The sequence below is a fragment of the Salmo trutta genome, chromosome 16, assembly GCF_901001165.1.
Source record: "Salmo trutta chromosome 16, fSalTru1.1, whole genome shotgun sequence".
Lineage (NCBI taxonomy): Eukaryota > Metazoa > Chordata > Actinopteri > Salmoniformes > Salmonidae > Salmo > Salmo trutta.
Window position 1 is genome coordinate 51,176,178 of NC_042972.1, and position 27,858 is coordinate 51,204,035.

General features: G+C 42.8%; 1 protein-coding gene across 1 annotated transcript; it reads left to right on the top strand.

Moving 5' to 3' along the window:
- The first annotated feature begins 1,024 nt into the window (after window positions 1-1,024).
- Window positions 1,025-27,810, top strand: LOC115150983 (ras-related protein Rap-1A). Its single transcript, XM_029694864.1, has 8 exons — window positions 1,025-1,128; window positions 10,815-10,903; window positions 11,258-11,326; window positions 11,441-11,497; window positions 12,271-12,411; window positions 20,762-20,905; window positions 21,032-21,165; window positions 26,951-27,810. The coding sequence occupies exons 2-7, from the start codon at window positions 10,847-10,849 to the stop codon at window positions 21,119-21,121; spliced, it is 558 nt and encodes a 185-aa protein (XP_029550724.1). The 5' UTR covers window positions 1,025-1,128; window positions 10,815-10,846; the 3' UTR covers window positions 21,122-21,165; window positions 26,951-27,810.
- Window positions 27,811-27,858: the final 48 nt, after the last annotated feature.

Genomic DNA, 27,858 nt, shown 5'->3' on the forward strand with positions numbered 1-27,858 from the left:
ATCCATCAATGTGCTGTTGTGCCTCTAACTCTTTCTGCAGCAATTTGACTCTATTGTCAATGTTCAAAACCAGCCGGGTTCACACAGTTGGTCACATTGGTGCCATGACTCAGATGAGTCTCTGTGAGGAGGTCAGAGGGTAAAACATAACAGATGGTTTGGCAAACCACCTTAATTTCATGTAATGAGTAACTAAGTTGCCTGGGACTTGAAGACTTGTTACTATACTACTATGACTATGGATAATGCTGAATTAATTGTGAGTAATAATGAGTGAGAAAGTATCATATCCCCATAAAATGCTAACCACCCCTGTTATTGTAATGGTGAGAGGTTAGCATGTCTTGGGGATATTTGTGCGTCTGTAACTTTCTCACGGACTATGTACACCCGATATGGATGAAAATACCCTCAATTTAAAGCTGACAGTCTGCACTTTAACCTCATAGTCATTGTATCATTTCAAATCCAAAATGCTGGAGTACAGGGGCCAAAACACAACACTACAAACCTATACTTTACCTCCTGTATGCCACATCCTCATTTATATTAATTTGCTGGGTGCTTATATTAGTCCTATTTCACACATGTACACGTGTGTATTAATATGCATGTGAAATGGAAATATACATTTAGCATATCCCAACTTTCCCTGAGACAATATCGGAGAGTGGGGCCACAGCCAGGGTCTGCCATTACCAACGGCGACCCTGGAGCAATAAGGGTTGCTCAAGGGCACATCGACAGATTTTTCACCTCGTCTGCCTGGGGATTCGAACTATAGCAACCCAACACTCTAACCGCTAGGCAAGGCTACCTGATTTTGATAATAAGATTGAACTGATTGGGTTTGTCAGGGGTCATAGGGCCATGATGTTGATTAAAAATAAATCCTGCATGGAACATATATCCATAAATAAGTGAATTATAAAGCATTGCAATTAGGAGCTGTGAATTACCCAATGTATTTTTTTGTTGTACTGTCCTCCACCACCACAAAAGGAACCAGTGCAAAATTTGACATTGCCCTTTTAAGAAAACCGAGAAATAGTTTGGAATGACGTCTACTGCGCACTGAGGCCGGGGAGATAGGCACAGACAGTGGCGGAGTGGAGCGAGCGAGAAACGGTGAGTGTAAAAAGGCTAACTTTATTTTGCCAACAAGGCTGTCAAAAAGCATGTTTGGCAAAACAATTTGAGATCAATTAGAAAGGAAAGCATGGCACAGTGAATATTCTGCATTTAGCGACTGAGATTAGGAATTTGCGCTCTCACTAAAAGCTGTGTGCACTCCCATTTTAAGTCAAGGCCAGGCGGAAGGGCAGGTAAACGTTAGCTAACTAAAGGGTTGCGAAAAACATTCTACATGTTGTTAGATAAGGTAGATAACAAACTTGGAATGTATTTTAACATGATAACTATAGCTATCCAAAGATGTGCATGCTGGTTTATGTTTTGTATTGTGTAGCTAGCTAGCTGACGTTAGTTCGTGAAGGCGACCAATCAGTCGCGTGCTAGTTTGCTAACGATTAGCGTGGTACCTAACAAGCTAGCTAGTGAACTGGCATTTGGCATTTTGAATTAGTTTTAAACCTACTCTAATGTGCTACTACACAAGTAGTTACTCTGTTTAGCAATAACGTTAGATATGTAATTTGAGCTTAACAAGCTCGGTTGTTAGCTAGTTGACCTGGGTCAACTGATAGTTAGCTATAGAAATTAGCTAGCTGTTGGTTGTTAGCGGTGAGGATTTAGCTAGCCGTGTTTGTAGGCTCAGGGTTTGTTAGCTAGCTGGCCAGGGTGCAAGAGGTAACGTTAGCTAGTTAACAGTAGTGCGCCAAATCATTAGTCTGGGACAGGATACCAGTCTCTTTAGCTAACATGCCACTCATGTCATTTGGCAACCAGGCTACCAAATCATAGTACCATCACAATAATATTTAGGTTGACATGTGGATGTCTGATGAATACTGAACAAAAATATAAACGCAGCATGCTACAATTTCAAAGATTTTACTGAGTTACGCTTCATAAAAGGAAATCAGTCAATTGCCATAAATTCATTAGGCCCTAATCTATGGATTTCACATGACTGGGAGTACAGATAAACATCTGTTGGTCACAGATACCTTAAACTAGGGGCGTGGATCAGAGAACCTGTCAGTATCTGGTGTGACCACTGTTTGCCTCATGGGGCGTGACGCCTCTTCACATAGAGTTGATCAGGCTGTTGATTGTGGCCTGTGGAATGTTGTCCCACTGGTCTTCAATGGCTGTGCTAAATTGCTGGATATCAAATGTTATTTGTCACGTGCGTGGAATACAACATGTGTAAGACCTTACCGTGAAGTGCTTACGTACAAGCCCATAACCAACAATGCAGTTCAATAAATAGTTAAGAAAATGTAACTAAATAAACGAAAGTAACACAAGAAAAATAACAATAACGAGTCAATGTGCGGGGCGTACAGGTTAGTCGAGGTAATTTGTACATTTTAGGTAGGAGTAAGGTGACTATGCATAGATAATAAACAGCGAGTAGCAGGTGTGTGAAAACAAAGGGGGGGTGTCAATGTAAATAGTCCGGGTGGCCATTTGATGAATTGTTCAGCAGTCTTATACCTTGGGAGTAGAAGTAGCCTTTTGGACCTAGACTTGGCACTCCGGTATCGCTTGCCGTGCGGTAGCAGAGAGAATAGGCTATGACTTGGGTGACTGGAGTCTTTTAACTATTTTTTGGGGGGCCTTCCTCTGACACGCCTAGTGCAGTGGTTCTCAAGCTTTTTATAGTCCCGTACCCCTTCAAACATTCAACCTCCGGCTGCGTACCCCCTCTAGCACCAGGGTCAGCGCGCTCTCAAATGTTGTTTTTTGCCATCATTGTAAGCCTGCCACACACAAGCTATACAATAGATTTATTAAACATAAGAGTGAGTTTTTGTCACAACCCGGGTCGTGGGAAGTGACAAAGAGCTCTTGTAGGACCAGGGCACAAATAATAATACATTTAGCTCTTTATTTAGTCATCTTACATATAAAACCTTATTTGTTCACCAACAATTGTGAGTAACTCTCCACAGGTTAATGAGAAGGGTGTGCTTGAAAGGATGCGCATAACTCTGCAATGTTGGGTTGTGTAAGAGAGTCAGTCTTAAATCATTTTCCACAGTCTGTGCCTGTATTTAGTTTTCATGCTAGTGAGGGCCGAGAATCCACTCTCACATAGGTACGTGGTTGCAAAGGGCATGAGTGTCTTAACCGCGCGATTTGCCAAGGCAGGATACTCTGAGCGCAGCCCAATCCAGAAATCTGGCAGTGGCTTCTGATTAAATTCAATTTTCACAGAACTGCTTGTTGCAATTTCGATGAGGCTCTCTTGTTCAGATATCGGTAAGGCTGGAGGCAGGGCATGAAAGGGATAACGAATCCAGTTGTTTTTGTTGTCGTTCCGGGAAAGTACTTGCGTAATTACGCACCCAGCTCGCTCAGGTGCTTAGCTATATCACATTTGACATTGTCCGTAAGCTTGAGTTCATTTGCGCACAAAAAAATCATACAATGATGGAAAGACCTGTGTGTTGTCCTTGTTAATGCAGACAAAGAGCTCCAATTTAGCCTCAATTTTGTCCCGCACATTGAATATAGTTGCAGAGTCTCTATAATCCTAGATTCAGATCATTCAGGCGAAGAAACATCACCCAGATAGGCCAGTCGTGTGAGAAACTCATCATGCAAGTGGTCAGACAAGTGAAAATGATTGTCAGTAAAGAACTTTAAGCTTGTCTCTCAATTTAAAAAAAACATGTCAATATTTTGCCCCTAGATAACCAGCGCATTTCTGTATGTTGTAAAAGCGTTACATGGTCGCTGCCCATAACTTTGCATTGTGCAGAAAATACACGAGAGTTCAGGGGCCTTGCTTTAACAAAGTTAACCAGTGTCCAAAACATCTCTGAAGCTGTCAGGCATTTCCTTGGAAGCAAGAGCGCCTCGGTGGATGCTGCAGTGTACGCAAGTGGCGTCAAGAGCAACCGTTTGCACGCGCGTTACCAGTCCACTATGTTTCCCTGTCATGGCTTTTGCTCCATCAATACAGATACCAACACATCTTGACCACCAAAGTCCATTTGATGTCACAAAGCTGTCCAGTACTTAAAAAATATCCTGTCCTGGTTTCCAGAAGAGGATGTTTTCCTTTATTGACCCCCATAAACGTAACAGACATATAACAAGAGCTGTGCCAGGCCCTCCACGTCTGACTCATCCGGCTGTAAGGCATAGAATTCACTGGCTTGTATACGAAGCAATAATTCTTTCAAAACATCTCCTGCCATGTCACTGATGCTTTATGAAACAGTGCAGGTGTAGTACAGCTGGTAGCAGTACTACCAGTAGAGCTGGTATGTGTGTCTATGGATGCGGGCCTTAATTTTTTTAACCTCTCTTGGGTATGTGGGACGTGACCGTCCCACCTGCGGGACACACTATTCAACAGCCAGTGAAATAGCAGGGCACCAAATTCAAAACGACAAAAATCTCATAATTCAAATTTCTCAAACATGGAACTATTATATCCCATTTTAAAGATAAGATTCCCGTTAATCCAACCACATTGTCCGATTTCAAAAAGGCTTTACGGAGAAAGCATAGCATTAGATTATATTAGCACATCACCTTGACAAGAAAAACCACACAGCCATTTTCCAAGCAAGGAGAGGCGTCACAAAAAACAGAAATACAGCTAAAAGTAAGCACTAACCTTTGATGATCTTCATCAGATGGCACTCATAGGACTTCATGTTACACAATACATGTATGTTTTGCTCGATAAAGTTCATATTTATATCCAAAAACCCCATTTTACATTGGCCCGTAATGTTCAGAAATGTTTTTCCTTCAAAAACTTCCGGTGAATGAGCACATCAATTTATAGAAATACTCATCATAAACGTTGATAAAATATTAAAATGTTGTTCAAAGAATTATAGATAAACATCTCCTTAATGCAACCGCTGTGACAGATTTCAAAAAAGCTTCACGGGAAAGCACACTTTGCAATAATCTGAGTACGGCGCTCAGAAAACATCAGGCAATGAAGTCATCTAAAATCATAAATAGCATTATAAATATTCACTTACCTTTGATCTTCATCAGAATGCACTCCCAGGAATCCCAGGTCCACAATAAATGTTTTGTTCGATAAAGTCCATCATTTATGTCCAAATACCTCCTTTTTGTTAGCGCGTTCAGTAAGCTACTCCAAATGTAGGAAGCGCGCCGAACATTTCACGACGAAAAGTCAAAAAAAGTTTTATTTACATTCGTAGAAACATGTCAAACGATGTATAGCATCAATCTTTTGGGCCTTTTTAACATAAATCTTCAATAATATTCCAACCGGACGATTAAAAAATGTAATGGAACACAGCTACCTCTCACGTGAATGCGCGCCACTGAAGTCATATTATTTTCTGAGTCACCAACTTCTCGTTCGCTCTCTGTTAACTGTAGAAGCCTGAAACAATGTTCTAAAGACTGTTGACATCTAGTGGAAGCCTTAGGAAGTGCAATATGAACCCTAAGTCACTGTATACTGTAAAGGCAATCACTTGAAAAAACTACAAGCCTCAGATTTCCCACTTCCTGGTTAGATTTTTCTCAGGTTTTTGCCTGCCATATGAGTTCTGTTATACTCACAGACATCATTCAAACAGTTTTAGGAACTTCAGAGTGTTTTCTATCCAAATCTACTAATAATATGCATATCCTATCTTCTGGGCCTGAGTACCAGGCAGTTTGATTTGGGCACGCTTTTCATCCAGAATTCTGAATGCTGCCCCCTACCCTAGTGAAGTTAAACCATTTATCAATTTTCGAGCGAACGGAATGAGCAGCAGCTATGTTTGACTACATACGGACCGTTAGTGGAATTCCCGCGAGAGAGTAATGGTTAATGTGATTGGATGTTAATTATTTGACTAGGCTACCTGTATTTGACTTTATTTCACTGAACACTCGATGGTTGAATTTTTTTTTGTGGCAGTGAAACGAGGCTACTCAGGCGGGGGGGGGGAACATTGCCCAAATGTATAGCCCTGTTGGAAAATCTAAATGGACTGTTTGAAAATGTGAAACACATTTTTATTTGGCGTACCCCCGACGGCATTGCGCACTACCCTTTAGCGCCGAGCAGTTGCCATACCAGGCGGTGATGCAACCGGTCAGGATGCTCTCGATGTTTTTGGAAACTGGAGCACGCTGTCATACACATCGATCCAGAGCATCCCAAACATGCTCAATGGGTGACATGTCTGGTGAGTATGCAGGCCATGGAAGAACTGGGACTTGTTCAGCTTCCAGGAATTGTATACATATCCTTGCGACATGGGGCTGTGCATTATGCTGAAACATGAGGTGATGGCAGCGGATGAATGTTACGACAATGGGCCTCAGGATCTCGTCACGGTATCTCTGTGCATTCACATTGCCATTGATTAAAAGGGAATTGTGTTTGTTGTCCGTAGCTTATGCCTGGCCATACCATAACCTCACCTCCTCCATGGGGCACTCTGTTCCCAATGTTTACAACGCTCGGCTACACAACGCCATATGTGGTCTGCGGTTGTGAGGCCGGTTGGACTTGCTGGCAAATTCTCTAAAACTATGTTGGAGGCGGCTTATGGTGGAGAAATTAACATTCAATTCAATCGTAACAGCTCTGGTGGATAATTTTGCAGTCAGCATGCCAATTGCATGCTCCCTCAACTTGAGACATTTGTGGCATTGTGTTTTGACAACTGCACGTTTTATTGGCCTTTAACTGCCCTCAGCACAAGGTGCAACTGTGTAATGCTCATGCTATTTAATCAGCATTTTGGTATGCCACACCTATCAGGTCAATGGATTATCTTGGCAAATGAGAAATGCTCACTAAGAGTTGTAAACACATTTTTGCACAACATTTAAGACGTGTTTTGTTTTTTTGTGCATATGGAACATTTCGGCATCTTTTATTTCAGCCCATGGGACCAACAATTTACATGCTTGTGTTTATATTTTTGATCAGTGTAGTTAGCTAAGCCACTACTCCCTTCTGTAAAACAGCTAATGTTAGGAGGGTGGCACTGGCAGGAATTAACATTATAGCACTGACTGACTGGATGTGTGGTAAATATTAGTGGCTCATTTCAAACATTCAGTCACCAGCTAGGCATCCATGTGTTTGACAGCTTTCAGACTAGTCCCCTCAACTAAGCCAGCCTCTATTACATTTCACATAAATTGAACATGAACCATTAAATGCTTTATTTTGACAGTACAGTACTAGGTTTTTGCCCCTGGGAGATAAATCATGCATCACTGTCGTCCTGTGGCCTGGATCTGCGAACATTAGGATAAGATCTAGGCTTTAACTTAGCTTAACCGGCTTACTTCCCTCTCCTCAGAAGTTTCCAAGGCAACATTGCAGTTTGTGTCCTGAACAGGAACAGAGAGTGAAAAGCTATTTTGATGTTTCTTTCCGTTCTGACTTCTCAGACCGTAACCCAATTTCGCTTCTGTTTTTTCCCCCCTATTATTTACATCTACACAAATTTGATTTGACTTGTTTCCAGTCCTAAACAATGTGGTTGGGAACATAATTTGAATGACTACTGTGTGAAGGGAAGTCAATGAAGAGGGGTGGATTTTGAGGGATTAGTGTTGCTGACTAGTTGACTCAACGCTTGAGAATAGGCCTTCTCCAAACGATGAGGCAAAAGAAAGGGCTGAGGCTGTAACTTTCATAATTAACATGACTAAATTGGAACGAGAAAATGAGAAACAAATGGGCTCATGATTATGAGTACTACTGGTAGCCCAGGAAACCGGATGTGTGGTGTCACAGCTCACCGTCAATTTAACGCCACACGCCGTGTTCTCAAATCAGTGATTGTATCAGTAGTTCTTCGTTTGTTTCCCACTTGGGTTGCCTCTGATTCAACTGTCAACTCATGACGTTTACATCCACCAGTTGCTACAGCCTTGGTTAAATACAATGACTGACTTACTTGCCCAAAGTTTAAGAGTGGAGGTGGCCCTTAGCCTCAACATCAGCCCTAAAACCTCTAGGCCTGCTATGAGCCAGAAAAGTCACCACATTAGTAAGTAGCTTAGACAGAGGACATGTGTTTCTATGTTCTGATGGCAGATTTTAATTTATGGATTTCAATGGGGCTCTTCTTAATAAAAAATCAAATTGAAGGGCCCGTTTGGAATTGTGCAGATAAACTGTAGCTCATAAAAGGGTCATTTAGATTCTCTGTTCTTCTAACTTTATGATTTTGTGTTTTTCCCCCCTGTCATTTCCTGATATCTTAGTTGGGGGATTTCTGAGGTGAAGTTGTTTGCGTAATAACGGAAGACATGAAACATAAGCTCGCCAATTTGAAAAGTATTACTTTGAGTAGATTTAGCACCTTTTCGCACTCTCTTAAATCCTGAACCACAAGTGGTTGACTCAAACTGTCTTCAGTGCCTGCTTTGCTAGCAGAGGATGAGGGCAGCATAATGACAATTATTTTTGTAATAATTAATATGCAAGTGCGAAGTGGTGCCTTGCATGATGGGAGTGTGGTTTCCGCTGGCAACAGTGGTCTGGAGAGATATAGGAACCTGCCTATCAAATGTGGTGCTGAGTCAGGGCCAGGCGCAGTGACTGCTCACTATCATTGCCAACGGATTAGTAAATTCTCCTCACAATACTCCAAATAGCCTGCTAAATGTCAGAGTACTGCTACTAAAGTATGAATATTTACCAAATGTAAACTGTTGTGTCCATCCTTAATCCATATAGTGTTTAGTTTTTGTCTAATTTGCGACTCGGCTAAGAGGGGCGCACACTATGGAGTCTCTCGCTCTTTCTCAGCAACTCTTCTTCCCAGTTTAAGCCTTACATGGAAACATACCTCTGTCCATAGAGAGTGAGTTATATGGTGCTGATGTCATGGTTTCAGTGTGTTTGTGGTGCGTAGCTCACTCCTTATTTGTTAGTTACTACGGGGGAAAGACTCGGGCTGTTTGTTTTGTGGGGAGAGATATTGAGGAACGACGGGGGGGGGGAGTGGTTGAGGTTCAGTTAAATAACTTCCTTACATGGCTTTGTGCGTGAAAGCGTGCCGTGCACGTAACGCAATTAATGGAGTGCCGTAGAGAGCACTATGACTGTTTCTGAGCTGTAAGGGGCTCAGTCAGAGAATGCATCATTACTGGAGCAGGCTTTCTCCGGATAGTCACATCTATTCGAAAGTAGTTGTAGTTTACATCAGACTTTTTAAAGGTGGTTTTTCATACGTCATTTGAAGTGAAAAGTGTATTACGCTACCAGTGACATTAAATCCACACCAGCATGCATCAACACTTATAATACTAATACCTAAGTCTCTGGACTTCACTGTCCTCCTCTACCTTTGCAGTTTTCACATATCATGGATTACTGTTTTCACAGCTCATGATGACTTGTAGACCAAAAATTCCACTGACAGGTAGACTTTCTTCTCAAAGTGCATAGACAAGTGGGAGTGTGTATTTTCCCTTGCTCCTTAAAAAGTAACTGAACTCCTGTATGATGAGGATTAGTCTCTTCACCATAAATTATTCATTGGTCTCATATCCCATGAGGCTGTCTGTCTCTTGTGACTGTAGTCAGGAGCTGAAGGTCTCTCTAGGAGGTGTTCCTGAGTATTTAGGCCTGGAGGGCATGTTGTCAATGGAAGGACCCCACAAATCCCAAATGGACGGTGTTGTGATTGTTTCTTAATTGTCTTGCGTTGACAACAGATGGCAGGGCCCCAGACTAACATTTTCCCCTGGTGGTAGTGGTGCCACAAAGTTTTTCAGTTATTGGCACCAGCCGACGATATGGTAGCTTTATTATTTTATTTTCATGTTGTGATTCAACTGTTATATTTTACTGTTTAACAGGGCTCTAGAATGTTCAGATAAATCGAATGTCCCAAAAAAGGTTGCAGTTGTAGCCTACCACCCAATGAGGCCTATGTAATGTGCCTAATTATTTTGCGCACTCCGTATCTCAAAGCCATATCAAATATCTTGGTTGTAAAATGTTTGCTATTGAGCACAAAATTGAGTTCAAAAATCTAAACTATACTTACCGAAAGCTGAGAACCTCCTCTCTTCAACTGTGACAATGTGATAGCTGTGTTTAGCTAGCAATTGTATAACATTTTAAAATCCAATCAGAGCATCTTATTTTTCTCCCTGAGCATTTGATTTCCCCTGGGAAAGGAGAGCGGCTCGCTCAACAAAGCAGCAGGCCCCAGCGAAACGGGGGCGGGCAGACACTTTCATGAGGATAATGTACTTTACGGTTTGACCAAATAATGGTTTAGCCTCGTACCGACCCAACCAATAAAACATTTCACTCGCACAGCCATGTCCAGTCCTCAAATGCGACTAAATGGTCTGTCTTGAGCCCTTTTTCATATACCGTAGCAGAAAGATGGCCAATGGATTTCAGTTTCTGTATTCATAGACTGAGTCTGACGTGGTGTGCTGCGTGCATGGCGGCCAGATGGTTGTCCTGGGAGCAGGCGGCCAAACCCAAGCTTCTCCCTTCACACCCACAGCTGGTTTGTGTTAGCTAGAGGATGGGGGTCATAAACTCCTCCTGACCTCCTCCACTGGAGCTCCGCTTATGGGTGTTCCCATTGTTATGCCGCGACTTGTCCCGACCATAGGAATGACTACGATCTTATTGGGAGAGAACTGATATTTCCGTTTTACAATCATTTTCTCCTTTTCTCCTGCCTGTGCAGACTGTTGGGCTGTCCCGTGAAGAGATCCTGCCATGCGTGAATACAAGCTAGTGGTGCTAGGCTCGGGAGGCGTGGGCAAGTCCGCTCTGGTGAGTATTTCACTGGAGGTGGGCCACTCCAGGCCATCTACATTTTTGTAATTTAGCAGATGCTCTTATCCAAAGTTACCTACAGTAGTGCTTGCATAGATTGTCATAACTTTTCGTACTGGCCCCCGGTGGGAATTGAACCGCCACCCCTGGGTGTCGCAAGTGCCATGCTCTACCAGCTGAGCCGCACGTGACCATCTTTTTCCTCTTCCAGATGTCTGTCTTATGTACCAACTAGCACAAGCCAGGGTTGTGCAAATCCAGGCCTCAAGATCCACAGCACCATCATTGAATATTCCTGTGGTGTGAATTGTTGATCTGACTTGTTTTTGTGGCTCATGTTCTCTCTTACAGACAGTCCAGTTTGTACAGGGAATCTTTGTGGAAAAATATGACCCAACAATAGAAGACTCCTACAGAAAGGTAAGTGTCCCATAAGGGAGGAATTGCCAGGGAATAAGCTTTCAGCTGGTCTGTGGGTCAACAACCTGCTCTTTCTTTCTCACCTTCTTGTCTCTGTTTTTCTCTCCACTGCAGCAAGTGGAGGTAGATGGACAGCAATGCATGCTTGAAATCCTCGACACAGCCGGCACAGTAAGTTAATGTTGCTCAGCTCCACAACTCTGTTATCCAGGCTAAACCCTGAGTGTATATTTCTTTAAAGACATGCTCTGGTACTTTGGTGACTAAGAAAGTATTTTTTTAAACCCCCCGCTTTAGGCTAGATGTGTCAATGTGTAGTTCATACATGCATAATCTATGAGAAGAATAATTGACTTAACTCAATTCGCCACCAAATCCCTAGTTTGAAAGCGACTTTTCTTGGGGCTGTGCCACACCATTTTACCTACACCCCCACCATCATGTCGGTCAGCCTTCTTGCAATTCGAGTTCTAGCCAATGAGCTTCAGTCCCTCGCATTTGAGTGACAGCTAGCAAGAGGCCTGCCCAGCATTATCCAATGAGGTTGCGGGGCGGACTCCAACGGCTCAATGGGCACCACAGAGAGGGAGTGAAAGCAATGACGTCGCGCAAATATCTGCACCTATGTGATGACGTATGACATTTTCAGGGACCCTTTTGTCTCATGAGTGCTACTTTTAGAACTACTTGTTAAAAAGTATTCAAAAGTACCAGAGAATCTCTATAAATTCTTTGCTGGGCTTCCAAGGCGTAATATTGAAGCACCTTGGGCCTCCACTGACAAGTCAATTGAGCTGTGATGTCTATCAGCAGCATAATGCATGTATTAAGTAGATCTCTTGGGGGGGGGGGGGAGGGGGTCATGAAATTGATCAGGTGAATAGAGGTCTTATTAACTATGACATCAGAACTCATGATACTTCTTTCTCCTGCCTGTCTTACAGGAGCAGTTCACTGCAATGAGAGATCTGTACATGAAGAACGGTCAGGGCTTTGCCCTGGTGTACTCCATCACAGCACAGTCCACGTTCAACGACCTGCAGGACCTGAGGGAACAGATCCTGAGAGTGAAGGACACAGAAGATGTGAGTAGCTACCTTGGATTATAACTAGGCCTCATGATCAGGAAAAACTCCTGGCCCTAGTTTAAACACACCATTATATTTGCCACAGCACTATATAACATTTACACATGATCATGAGCTAGTCTTTGCGGTGTGACGACAACTGAGCTCATACAGCAAGAATGAGAGAAGGAAATATTATTACAACCCCTCCACATTAACCACAGTCCCATTTCTTGGCACTCCCTCCGTGTGTTTGGAGTATCGGAGTGACATCTCATAGTCCCCTGGCCTCAACAGATACTCACTCAGCAGGATGATGCCCTTTTTTGGTGATCTGTATAACCCCTTTCCTCTCAAGCTTTCTCTTTCCTGTACTCTCTCTCACTTTCTGTGTGGGCGGGGCTAATGTCTCTCCGTGTGCCAATAAATCCCCTGTACTTTGTTATGACTGGCTCTTTTTTATCACTTGTCGGTTACTCGTTGTTTCCCACCTGGCTTGTGGTCCGTGTGGTCTGGCCCGAGGCAGGTGATTTCCAACGGGGATGATTTCCACTGAAAGTCCCTAGTCATCAGAAACACTGGATGGGCCGGGGAGCCCGTTTTTTAGGCAGTTCAGATTAGAAAGCCATTGCGTGATGGAGGTTAGGGATCGATTGTAGGGTCACTGGCTGTCAACGGAAGAAGGCCCGTTCCATCCCTTTGCTCAATGTTTTCTCTCGAAATACTCCCGAGACTCAACGCTTGTGCATATCTGCCAACTACTGTACTGCAGCTCTCTGTGGCAGCCATCATTCCACTGACAATTTAAGCTTTTCGCCCTGTTTCTTTCATTGCCCCTTGTAGGAATGCATGACCAACGGAAATGCTTTCTGTGTCCCCCTCCCCCTCAAAAGAATGGATGGATTCTTGGTTGAATTTGGGCAGTCCAGTGCTGCTCAGCCATTTCCATTCCAAGTGCTTGATGGGAATGCCACACACCATTTACTACTACAGTGTTGGAGAATGTGGAGACAGCAGGGAGGGCTCATGGTCTAGCCAGGCTCGATTTAAAGACACTATGTCCATACGGAACACACAGGCTACAAAACAGAACACACACGGTGCAAGGCTCTGAAATAAGTGCGTAGAATATTAGTCCCACAAATCAAATGTATTTATATAGCCCTTCTTACATCAGCTGATGCCACAAAGTGCTGTACAGAAACCCAGCCTAAAACCCCAAACAGCAAGCAATGCAGGTGTAGAAGCACGGTGGCTAGGAAAAACTCCCTAGAAAGACCAGAACCTAGGAAGAAACCTAGAGAGGAACCAGGCTATGAGGGGTGGCCAGTCCTCTTCTGGCTGTGCCGGGTGGAGATTATAAAAGAACATGGCCAAGATGTTCAAATGTTCATAAATGACCAGCATGGTATAATAATAATAATAATAATAATAATAATAATTATTATTATTATTATTATTATTATTATTATTATCACAGTAGTTGTCGAGGGTGCAACAGGTCAGCACCTCAGGAGTAAATGTGAGTTGGCTTTTCATAGCTGATGATTGAGAGTATCTCTACCGTTCCTGCTGTCTCTAGAGAGTTGAAAACAGCAGGTCTGGGACAGGTAGCACGTCCGGTGAACAGGTCAGGATTCCATAGCCGCAGGCAGAACAGCTGAAACTGGAGCAGCAGCACGGCCAGGTGGACTGGGGACAGCAAGGAGTCATCATGCCAGGTAGTCCTGAGGCATGGTCCTAGGGCTCAGGTCCTCTGAGAGAAAGAGAGAATTAGAGAGAGCATACTTAAATTCACACAGGACACCGGATAAGACAGGAGAAATACTCCAGATATAAAAGACTGACCCTAGCCCCCCGACACAAACTACTGCAGCATAAATACTGGAGGCTGAGACAGGAGGGGTCAGGAGACACTGTGGCCCCATCCGATGATACCCCCGGACAGGGCCAAACAGGCAGGATTTAACCCCACCCACTTTGCCAAAGCACAGCCCCCACACCACTATCTTCAACCACAAATTTACCATCCTGAGACAAGGCCGAGTATAGCCCACAAAGATCTCAGCCACGGCACAACCCAAGGGGCGGTGCCAACCCAGACAGGAAGACCACGTCAGTGACTCAACCCACTCAAGTGACGCACCCCTCCTAGGGACGGCATGGAAGAGCACCAGTAAGCCAGTGACTCGGCCCCTGTAATAGGGTTAGAGGCAGAGAATCCCAGTGGAGAGAGGGGAACCGGCTAGGCAGAGACAGCAAGGGCGGTTTGTTTCTCCAGTGCCTTTCCGTTTACCTTCACACTCCTGGGCCAGACTACACTCAATCATAGGACCTACTGAAGAGACGAGTCTTCAAAAAAAACTTAAAGGTTGAGACCGAGTCTGCGTCTCTCACATGGGTAGGCAGACCATTCCATAAAAATGGAGCTCTATAGGAGAAAGCCCTGCCTCCAGCTGTTTGCTTAGAAATTCTAGGGACAATTAGGAGGCCTGCGTCTTGTGACCGTAGCGTACGTGTAGGTATGTATGGCAGGACCAAATCGGAAAGATGGGTAGGAGCAAGCCCATGTAATGATTTGTAGGTTAGCAGTAAAACCTTGAAATCAGCCCTTGCCTTAACAGGAAGCCAGTGTAGGGAGGCTAGCACTGGAGTAATATGATCACATTTTCTGGTTCTAGTCAGGATTCTAGCAGCCGTATTTAGCACCAACGCAAGTTTATTTAGTGCTTTATCCGGGTAGCCTGAAGGTAGAGCATTGCAGTAGTCTAACCTAGAAGTAACAAAAGCATGGATACATTTTTTTTTGCATCATTTTTGGACAAAGTTTCTGATTTTTGCAATGTTACGTAGATGGAAAAAAGCTGTCCTTGAAACAGTCTTGATATGTTCGTCAAAAGAGAGATCAGGGTCCAGAGTAATGCCGATGTCCTTCACAGTTTTATTTGAGACGACTGTACAACCATCAAGATTAATTGTCAGATTCAACAGAAGATCTCTTTGTTTCTTGGGACCCTGGACAAGCATCTCTGTTTTGTCCCAGTTTAAAAGTAGAACGTTTGCAGCCATCCACTTCATTATGTCTGAAACACAGGCTTCTAGTGAGGGCAATTTTGGGGCTTCACCATGTTTCATTGAAATGTACATTTGTGTGTCATCCGCATAGCAGTGAAAGTTAACATTTTGTTTTCGAATGACATCCCCAAGAGGTTTTATTTATTTATTTATTTATTTATTTATTTATTTATTAGTGAAAACAATAGTGGTCCTAAAATGGAACCTTGAAGAACACCGAAAACTTACGGTTGACTTGTCAGAGGACAAACCATTCAGAGTCAAATTGATATCTTTCCGACAGATAAGATCTAAACCAGGCCAGAACTTGTCTGTGTTGACCAGTTTGGGTTTCCAATCTCTCCAAAAGAATGTGGTGATCGATGGTATCAAAAGCAGCACTAAGGTCTAGGAGCACGAGGACAGATGCAGAGCCTTGGTCTGCCATTAAAAGGTAATTTACCACCTTCATAAGTGCTATGATGGGGTCTAAAACCAGACTGAAGCATTTCGTATACATTGTTTCTCTTCAGGAAGGCAGTGAGTTGCTGCGCAACAGCTTTTTCAAACATTTTAGAGAGGAATGGAAGATTCGATATAGGCTGGTTTTTAGTTTAAAATATTTTCTGGGTCAAGGTTTGGCTTTTTCAAGAGAGGCTTTATTACTGCCACTTTTAGTGAGTTTGGTACACATCCGGTGGATAGAGAGCAGTTTATTATGTTCAACATAGGAGGACCAAGCACAGGAAGCAGCTCTTTCAGTAGTTTAGTTGGAATAGGGTCCAGTATGCAGCTTGAAGGTTTAGAGGCCATGATTATTTTCATCATTGTGTCAAGAGATATAGTATTAAAAAACGTGAGTGTCTCCCTTGATCCTAGGTCCTGACAGAGTTGTGCAGACTCAGGACAACTGAGCTTTGGAGGAATACACAGATTTTAAAGAGGAGTCCGTCATTTGCTTTCTAATAATCATGATCTTTTCCTCGAAGTTCGTGAATTTATTATTGCTGAAGTGAAAGCCATCCTCTCTTGGGGAAGGCTGCTTTTTAGTTAGCTTTGTGACAGTATCAAAAATAAATTTCGGATTGTTCTTATTTTCCTCAATTAAGTTGGAAAAATAGGATGATCGAGCAGCAGTGAGGGCTCTTCAATACTGCACGGTACTGTCTTTCCAAGCTAGTCGGAAGACTTCCAGTTTGGTGTGGCACCATTTCTGTTCCATATTTTCTGGAAGCTTGCTTCAGAGCTCGGGTATTTTCTGTATACCAGGGAGCTAGTTTCTTATGACAAATGTTTTCGTTTTTAGGGGTGCAACTGCATCTAGGGTATTGCGCAAGGTTAAATTGAGTTCCTCAGTTAGGTGGTTAACTGATTTTTGTCCTCTGATGTCCTTGGGTAGGCAGAGGGAGTCTGGAAAGGGCATCAAGGAATCTTTGGGTTGTCTGGGAATTTATAGCACAACTTTTGATGCTCCTATGTTGGGGTCTGAGCAGATTATTTGTTGCGATTGCAAATGTAATAAAATGGTTGTCTGATAGTCCATAATTATGAGGAAAAACATTATGATCCACAACATTTATTCCATGGAACAAAACTAGGTCCGGAGTATGACTGTGGCAGTGAATAGGTCCGGAGACATGTTGGACAAAACCCACTGAGTCGATGATTGCTCCGAAAGCCTTTCAGAGTGGGTCTGTGGACTTTTCCATGTGAATATTAAAGTCACCAAAAATTTGAATATTATCATCTATGACTACAAGGTCCGATAGGAATTCAGGGAACTCAGTGACGAACGCTGTATATGGCCCAGGAGGCCTGTAAACGGTAGCTATACAAAGAGATTTGGTAGGCTGCATAGATTTCATGACTAGAAGGTCAAAAGACGAAAACGTCTTATTTTTTTGTAAATTGAAATTTGCTATCGTAAATGTTAGCAACACCTCCGCCTTTGTGGGATATGGTCACTAGTGTAACACAGTAAATTCATCAGGCTTAAGCCATGTTTCAGTCAGGCCAATCACTTCAAGATTATGATCAATGATTAGTTCATTGACTGTAACTGCCTTTGAAGTGAGGGATCTAACATTAAGTAGCCCTATTTTGAGATGTGAGGTATCACGATCTCTTTCAATAATGGCAGGAATGGAGGAGGTCTTTATTCTAGTGAGATTGCTAAGGAGAACACCGCCATGTTTAGTTTTGCCCAACGTAGGTCGAGGCACAGACACGGTCTCAATGGGGATAGCTGAGCTGACTACACTGACTGTGCTAGTGGCAGACTCCACTAAGCTGGCAGGCTGGCTAACAGCCTGCTGCCTGGCCTGCACCCTATTTCATTGTGGAGCTAGGGGAGTTAGAGCCCTGTCTATAATACACTTTGAGGATTTTTGGTAGGATTCCTTTCAAGCTACAATTTGTTACAATGTAACATTTCAGATTGTGCAAATGCAAGTGTTTTAATCAGTAGACAATTTACCAGCGCAAACCTGGACACCAAAGCCCATTTCCTTGAATGGTAACAAGGAGACCCATAAGGTGGTGAATGAAGTGATGGGACTAGTATCGGCTTTTCTTATTTAAAATGTATTTTTCCTTCTGTCACACGACTAGCTTACGCAAGAGGTCTTGTGACTCCTGCTGTCTAAGTCCTCTTCTGTTCAGCTGGAGTAGTAGGCCAATGCCAGACTTGCGATTTCGCCATGTGTACGTCTCGGTGTGGCACTTGGACACAAGCTTAACTTCCCTCCCTGCCTGCGTCCATGTTGCTGACTGGGGATGTTCTACAGCTACTTTCTTCCCTATCTGGCGTTAGCTAGCCTGGAAATGCATACCTCCGGTTCTACTCTGACTTTAGGGCCACCGTCATTCAACAGCCCCGTCTAAGGGTTTGTTTGGATTTGAAACTTCATGGCGCTAGTCCAAACTGCCTCCTGTCGTCTGCCCTACAGCCCTGTGAGAGAGGGCACTTGCCCCGAATAGGGTGAAGTTGCCCCCAGACACTGTTCTGAGGTCAGTTTTACGTTCCCGCATCATCTGCCCCCCCCTAATGGTTAAAGTTAGACTGCGGAGGAGAAGTTGATCCCAGAGCTGTGCTTATAGTGCAACTTTTACACAGTGCTGCTGTTTCTAGACTTTTCAGTAAGGAGTCAAAGTGGGTAGAGATTAGGGAACTCAACCCAGCATTCTTTATTCTCTCTCTGGTCTCACCTTGATATTATGTACTGCTCCCCGCACACATGCAGTCTGCCATGGTTTCATTCCATGGAACAGTTGGAGCATGGAATGCAATGCAAACAGAGGGAAGCAGGGAGGAAGCTGATTTTTATCCTGTGTGGGCGGGGCTGCCATTGTTTCCACTTTCCCGTAACTCTCTAAACAGCCAGAACACACTGTCAGGATGGGTGTGACTGACCCACACACATACACCTTGTATTGATTAGGGATGAGAATTGCCAGGTACCTCACGATACGATATTACTACCATGCTTATAGTTGAAGTCGGAAGTTTACATACACCTTAGCCAAATACATTTAAACTCAGTTTTTCACAATTCCTGACATTTAATCCTAGTAAAAATTCCCTGTCTTAGGTCAGTTAGGATCACCACTTTATATTAATAATGTGAAATGTCAGAATAATAGTAGATCATTATTTCAGCTTTTATTTATTTCATCACATTCCCAGTGGGTCAGAAGTTTACATACACTCAATTAGTATTTGGTAGAATTGCCTTTAAATTGTCAAATGTTTCAGGTAGCCTTCCACAAGCTTCCCACAATAAGTTGGGTGAATTTTGGCCAATACTTCCTGACAGAGCTGGTGTAACTGAGTCAGGTTTGTAGGCCGCCTTGCTCGCCCACAAATTTTCTATAGGATTGAGGTCAGGGCTTTGTGATGGACACTCCAATACCTTCACTTTGTTGTCCTTAAGCCATTTTGCCATGCCATGGTCATTATGGCCAAACAGTCCTATCTTTGTTTCATCAGACCAGAGGACATTTCTCCAAAAAGTACGATCTTTGTCCCCATGTGCAGTTGCAAACCGTAGTCTGGCTTTTTTATGGCGGTTTTGGAGCAGTGGCTTCTTCCTTGCTGAGCGGCCTTTCAGGTTATGTTGATATAGGACTCATTTTACTGTGGATATAGATACTTTTGTACCTGTTTCCTCTAGCATCTTCACAAGGTCCTTTGCAGGTGTTTTGGATTGATTTGCACTTTTCGCACCAAAGTACGTTCATCTCTTGGAACAGAAGGCGTCTCCTTCCTGAGCGGTATGACGGCTGTGTTTATACTTGCATACTATTGTTTGTACAGATGAACGTGGTACCTTCAGGCATTTGGAAATTGCGCCCAAGGATGAACCAGACTTGTGAAGGTCTACACTTTTTTTTAACATTTAAAAAAAATAAAAAATAATTTGAGGTCTTGGCTGATTTCTTTTGATTTTCCCATGATGTCAAGCAAAGAGGCACTGAGTTTGAAGGTAGGCCTTGAAATTCCTCCACAGGTACACCTCCGATTGACTCAAATTATGTCAATTAGCCTATCAGAAGCTTCTAAAGCCATGACATAATTTTCTGGTATTTTCCAAGCTGTTTAAAGGCACAGTTAGGATATGTAAACTTCTGACCCACTGGAATTGTGATACAGTGAATTATAAGTGAAATAATTGGTTTGTAAACAATTGTTGGAAAAATGACTTGTGTCATGCACAAAGTAGATGTCCTATCCGACTTGCCAAAACGATAGTTTGTTAACAAGAAATTTGTGGAGTGGTTGAAAAACGAGTTTTAATGACTCCAACGTGTGTGTAAACTTATGACTTCTATATGTATTGCGATTTGATGGTCCCAACATATTGTTCACTATATGTCCGTTGCAGAGAGACAAGATGGAGCATGAGAACATTTGTTTTGATCCGTCATGGAAATGGTGCTTTGCTCACTGTTTTTAAACAGCAAAAGGATGAGAAATACCGGGGTTTTGGTGCTGATACAGCTGACTAACGCCACCTAGCCCCCCTCTTTTTATTTTTTTAATTGAACCTTTATTTAACTAGGCAAGTCATTTAAGAACAAATTCTTATTTACAATGACGGCCTAGGAACAGTGAGTTAACTGCCTTGTTCAGGGGCAGAACGAAACATCCGTGTCCGGTTCAAATCAATACTTGGAGTCAAAGTATCGATTTATAATATTGAAATGTGTAACTATAGATTTTTCACCCATCACATATTTTTCTGTTTGGTCCCAGTGAAATGCTTTAACATTTTGATGTTATCTCTCATCCATGTCCTGTTCTCTTCTCTCCCAGGTGCCGATGATCCTGGTGGGGAATAAGTGTGACCTGGAGGATGAGCGGGTGGTGGGCAAGGAGCAGGGTCAGAACCTGGCCAGACAGTGGAACCATTGTGCCTTTTTAGAGTCCTCCGCAAAGTCAAAGATCAACGTCCTCGACGTGAGTACTGACAATCAAACAGCTGACTAGTGATTTGAAGTATGACACTAACGGTTTGGATTTATATGGTTAACTATGCCTTTTTTTTATGTGTCAAAGCACTTAGCAATGGTTTTGTGTTTGCAGATCTTCTATGACTTGGTCAGACAGATAAATAGGAAAACGCCTGTGGAAAAGAAGAAAGCGAAAAAGAAATCAAACTGTGTCCTTCTCTAAAGCTGCCCTCCCCTCCGCCCCGCCCTGCAGCAGCTCTGAGCCAGGTGAGTAGGTGACTAACGACACGGGTAGACTCTAATTACCTGACTGGTACACCTCAACCCTTATTACTGGACCTACGAGGAGCACAACATTCTTCTCAACTCACAATATGCCCCTGCAATTTGGGATTTGTTTAATCTGTAGTTATTAATACCTGCTTTGTTTTTTTTAATGGCCGCTACTACATTTCTGTCAGTTGATTTTTCTCGTCATTGATGGAATCGATAGGGCCTGAGAGCATTCATGGAACGTTGACTGCTCCCTGTCATTAACTTAGGGTAGACTGTTCCCTGGACAGTAGACTGTGCCATCTGCTGGTAGTGGGGATGTGCATATTTCCCTTTTAAGGCGATACAATACAGGAACGATTCTTTTTAGTTTGAAAAGGTTCTGTATGATTTGTTTTTATTAGACAACGAATCGATGCTATGCGATTTAATGGACTAACATTTGTTGCATAAACACTACTTTCCATTCTAAGTTCAAATCTTTTGGCCTCTCTGTGCCAAATATAGGCACCTGAGCTGAGCCATCAGGGATGCATCTACCACCTCACCACCACTATCAGATTAGGGGGGGCAATGTAGACAGTTTTGTCTGCCACTTTGGTTCTGAAAACGGCCACTAATTAACCTGTTGTTTACAATATATTATACTACGTGGCCAAAAGTATATGGACACCCCTTCAAATGACTGGATTCTGCTATTTCAACCACACCTGTCTATAAAATCGAGCACACAGCCGTGCGATCTCCATAGACAAACATTGGCAGTAGAATGGCTCAACTGAGAAGGTGGTAGGCTACACAAGCTCACAGAACGGGACCGGCATGTGCTGAAGCTCGTAAAAATTGTCTGTCCTCAGCAGAGCAGCCGCACACAAGCCTAAGATCACCATGCGCAATGCCAAACATCAGCTGGAGTGGTGTAAAGCTCGCACCCATCGAATTCAGGACCAGTGGAAACGCGTTCTGATGAATCACGCTTCACCATCTGGCAGTCTGACGGACGAATCTGGGTTTGGTGGATGGCAGCAGAATGCTACCTGCCCGGCTGCGTAGTGCCAGCTGTAAAGTTTGGTGGAGGAGGAATAATGGTTTGGACGAGGCCCCTTGGTTCCATTAGTTCAATTCTAGATGATGCCGTGTTTCCGACTTAGTGGCAACAGTTTGGGGTTAGGCGCTTTTCCTGTGTCAGCATGACAATGCCCCCGTGCACAAAGCGAGATCCATAGAGAAATGGTTTGTCGAGATCAATGTGGGAGAACATGACTGAGCCCTGACCTCAACCCCATCAAACACCTTTGGGATGAATTGGAACGCTGACTGCGAGCCAGGCCTAATCGCCCAACATCAGTGCCTGACCTCACTAATGCTTTTATGGATGAATGGAAGCAAGTCCCTGCAGCAATGTTCCAACATCTAGTGGAAAGCCTTCCCAGAAGAGTGGAGGCTGTTATAGCAGCAAAGGGGGGACCAACTCCCAATTAATGCCCATGATTTTGGAATGAGTTGTTCGACGGGCAGATGTCCACATACTTTTGATCATGTAGTGTGTATATATGAGCGTAGCTTTGGTTTTCACCCTCATCTCAAAATCGAATGGTTTTGACCATTTTGGAATATTTATAGTGAGTTTATTTTCTGTCCACGTTATGAAATTATACATTTTACCCTGCATATCTAAAAATAACCACATACACTGATTGTTTAAAACAAAACTACCAAATCTATTGGAATCCCCGTTCAGCAGGTATAGCCAGATGCGTTGTCCCAGATTTCTTACTTTAATTCCGGTAAAACAGTTTTCAACAGTGCATGATAACAATTACCTAGAAAATGACAGGTTGTCGCTCGACTAATAAAGCCTAAAATCGCTCAAGCCATTTTCGCTTTTGAATGCTGAACGTCCCGTACAGATGTGCAAGATCAGGAACAGGCCGCCTACCTTGTGTTGATCAGTGCATGAAGCTGGTCACGGTGCGCAGTTTGTCTAGGCTACTGATACTGCCTGGGATTGTTCGGCATGTAAATCAGTGATTATCAACAGTTTGACACTGACGGAGTGGATGCATCCGTTGTCACAAAAATATGAGGTATTTTCGGAAGGTATAAAGAATATAATATGAGAAATATTAGTGAACTGGTGAAATTTCTGACCCCGGCATACATTTGGATCGGTTTGAGGTCTGCGGACCGACGCACTCACTACTTACGCATTTGAATCGGGGACCCATTCATATCAGTGAATCGTTACATCCCTAGCTGGTAGTCTGGTGTAACTGTCCACATACACATGACTATATCTCATTCTTCACCAGGTTTATAGGGTAGTTAATCTGTTGCTTAATAGAGACCTACAGTGAGGGGCCCAAGTCCAGCAGCCCCCAGGCAGTCTGTCTCCGGCCGGCTACGCCACCAAGGGCACTGGACTGTCACTAACGGGATTACAGACCCACTGTTTTAGACAAGTAGAGCAGCCAGACTGGGATGGACAGGGGGGAACGGCAGGGGTGGAGGGTGGGGTCAGGCGGAGGTGTCATAACCTAGGGGTCAAACAGGGAAATGGTTCCAATCATTTTTCCACACTTCATTTTTCCCATAGGGGATTTTACAAATCCCTGCATCTCCTCCACGTCATCTGTAGCTGACACCTTTGCTAACAGTTATTGTCAATTTAAAACTTGCACAAGATGGCTCACAGAATTGTCAATATAAAGTTTTGCCAATTTATTCATTACTACATTTAGCTAACATTAGATATTTAATCCAGAGATTCTTACCTTTGCCTCTACTCGGCAGTCTCGTCCAGATCGTGGTATTTGTAGTTCTTTATGATAGCTGCATTAGCAGCTAATTAGCATTTCATTTTTGGTGGGTAAATACAGTTGAATATATTGATAAGTTACATTGTCCTAGAGAGATTTACACTGCTGTCAAAACATCGCGCCAGGGTAAGCCTACACGAAACACCGCCCTTATTTTAACGCTTTCTAAAATCCCCTATGGGGAAAAATGATTGGAACCATTTCTCTGTTTGACCTCTACATTTATTGGATATTATGACGACTCCTGTGGTGCTCTATATGGTGAGGTCTTCTCCTGACTCCACATAGCCCTTCTGCCATATTTCCTATACCTCTTGTCCCTTCAATTCTGAATGGTTAGGGCAGTTGTCTCCATGCCCCTCTACTCACTGTATTACATGGCCAAGCTTCTTTCCCAAGCTCGCCTTGCCTAATTAAATCATCAACATATATTGATCACATCTTTACAAATGCTGCAAAAATGTGCTTCAAAGCAGTATCCAAATCCATAGGATGTAGTGATCATAATATAGTAGCCATTCTAGGAAAACCAAAGTTCCAAAGGCTGTGCCTAATATAGTGTGTAAGAGGTCATACAAGAAGTTTTGTAGTGATTCATATGTCCATGATGTAAAGAATATTTGCTGGTCTGTGGTGTGTAATGAGGAGCAACCAGACGCTGCACTTGATGCATTTATGAAACGACTTATTCCAGTTACTAATAAGCACGCATCCATTAAGAAAATGACTGTTAAAAACTGTTAAATCCCCCTGGATTGATGAGGAATTGAAAAATTGTATGTTTGAGAGGGATGAGGCAAAAGGTATGGCAAATAAGTCTGGCAGACCAACTGATTGGCAAATGTACTGAAAATTAAGAAATCATGTGACTAAACAAAATAAACTATACTATGAAACAAAGAAATGATTAAAAGAATGATAGTAAAAAGCTTTCGGGCACCTTAATGACATTTTTGGGGAAAGAGGCAACTCGGCTCCATTCATTGAATCAAGTGGCTCATTCATCACAAAGCCAACTGATATTACCAACTACTTGAAGGCAAGATGAGCAAACTTAGGGATGACATGCCAGCAACAAATGCTGACACTACACATCCAAGTATATTGAACCAAATTATAAAAGACAATAATTGTACTTTTGAATTCTGTAAAGTCAGTGTGGAAGAGGTGAAAAAATTGTCTATCAGCAATGATAAGACACCGGGTTCTGACAATCTGTATGGGAAAATTACTGAGGATGAATGCAGACGATATTGCCACTCCTATTTGCCATATCTTCAATTTAAGCCTACTAGAGTGTGTGCCCTCGGGCCTGGAGGAAAGCTGAAGTCATTCCGCTACCCAAGAATAGTAAAGCCCCCTTTACTGGCTCAAATAGCTGACCAATCAGCCTGTTACCAACCCTTAGTAAACTTCTGGAAAAAATTGTTTGACCAGATGCAATGCTATTTTACAGTAAACAAATTGAAAACAGACTTTCAGCACGCTTATAGGGAAGGACATTCAACAAGCACAGCACTTACACAAATGACTGATTGGCTGAGAGAAATTGATAATAAAATGAATGTGTGGGCTGTCTTGTTAGATTTCAGTGCAGCTTTTGACATTATCGATCATAGTCTGCTGCTGGAAAACATATGTGTTTATGGCTTGACACCCCCTGCTATAATGTGGATAAAGAGTTACTTGTCCCACAGAACAGAAGGTGTTCTTTTAATGGAAGCCTCTCAAACATAATCCAGTTAGAATCAGGAATTTCCCAGGGTAGCTGTTTAGGCTCCTTGCTTTTTTACATTTTTACTAACGACATGCCACTGACTTTGAGTAAAGCCAGAGTGTCTATGTATGCGGATGACTCAACACTATACACGTCAGCTACTACAGCGACTGAAATGACTGCAACACTTAACGAAGAGCTGCAGTTAGTTTCAGAGTAGGTGGCAAGGAATAAATTGGCCCTAAATATTTCTAAAACTAAAAGCATTGTATTTGGAACAAAACACTCACTAAACCGCAACTAAGTCTTGTAATAAATAATGTGGAAATTGAGCAAGTTGAGATGACTAAACTGCTTGGAGTAACCCTAGATTGTAAACTGTCATGGTCAAAACATTGATGCAGTAGTAGCTAAGATGGGGAGAAGTCTGTCCATAATAAAGTGATGCTCTGCCTTAACAACACTGTCAACTCGGCAGGTCCTACAGGCCCTAGTTTTGTCGCACCTTGACTACTGTTCAGTCGTGTGGTCAGGTTCGCTCAGAACAATGCAGCACGGCTGGCCCTTGGATGTACACAGAGAGCTAATATTAATAATATTCATGTCAATCTCTCCTGGCTCAAAATGGAGAGATTGACTTCATCACTACTTGTATTTATGAGCGGTATTGACATGTTGAATGCAAGACATGCCACGAGGTCTCTTCACAGTCCCCAAGTCCAGAACAGACTATGGGAGGCACACAGCACTGCATAGAGCCATGACTACATGGAACTCTATTCCACATCAAGTCACTGATGCAAGCAGTAAAATTAGATTTTTAAAAAACGGACAATAAAACCTTATGGAACAGCGGGGACTGTGAAGTAACACACACGTTGGCACACACACACACACACACCCCCGATAACATACGCACTATACATACACATTGGTTTACCACTGTAGATATGTGGTAGTGGTGTAGTAGGGGCCTGAGGGCACACAGTGTGTTGTGAATGTATTGTAATGTTTTTAAAAATTTTGGTGGACCCCAGGAAGAGTAGCTGCAGCAAATGGGGATCCATAATAAATACAAATATACACAGATGGTGAGCAGAAAGATGCACTCCAACTGGCCAACAGAGGGCAGCACTTGCTCATTGATATATTATAGGAGGACAGTTCTTTGAACGAAATCAAGATTTATACCTTCCGTTGATCTCCCCCCCCCCCCCCCCCCCCCCCCTCTCTCCACCTATAGAATGCTGTAATGAAGAACTGTTGCCCAGATTGGACCGTGCCAGCATTCCCCCGCCCCCTCCCCATCAGCCATAAACGGTGAGGACACAAACAGCTGACCGCTGATTGGCTAGTATCAAGGCAGGACACAATGAGAGAGACGACTTGTTTCTATCTCACTCAGACTCCTCTCTGATCCGTCATCAGTGAACCCTGAAGGACAATCTTCATTCCCCACATCCTGAACCACCATGAACTCTGAAAGTCTCTGAAATGGGAACGTGTCCATGGTCCGGTCGACCGAAAGCCCACTCCTCCTTTTGAGAGTGTAAAAGTGATTACCTACTAAGAAAGATAAAACTTCACTTCAGTATTTTACATCTTTGCAATATAGTGTATTTGGAGACATGGAAGTTGACTTCAGTTGTATGATTATAAATATCTTCAGACAGCATGACCACATCTGTTATTAAGTGTAAATGTTTTCAAGTGTGAAATCAAATGGAAGTAAGAACATTTTTTATAGCCATACACCTATTTCTCCATGCCAGTCATGTTAATGGTGGTAGATCAAGGTCCATATATGTATTTCGGTTTCCCCTACGTCCATGGACTTTCTCTTCTGCAAATATCTCTGATGTGACTTAATTTTATACTCAGTCACTGGGATTTCATAGTTCCCATAATATATTCAAATGCCATTTTTTGCATAATAATGCTTCAGAAAAATGGGTATTTTATAGAAGAAATATGGGGTGAAATAAGGATGATTTCTGTCTCTTGAAGCTGAAATATATACTAAACCAACTCTAATAATGCTTCTTGTGTTTTTCTGTCAAATGATGTTCCAGCTTTTATGGATTAAATTTTAGTACATTTTCATTATTTTGGTCATTGTATTTTGTGGATTTAACTCATCTGACTTCATAA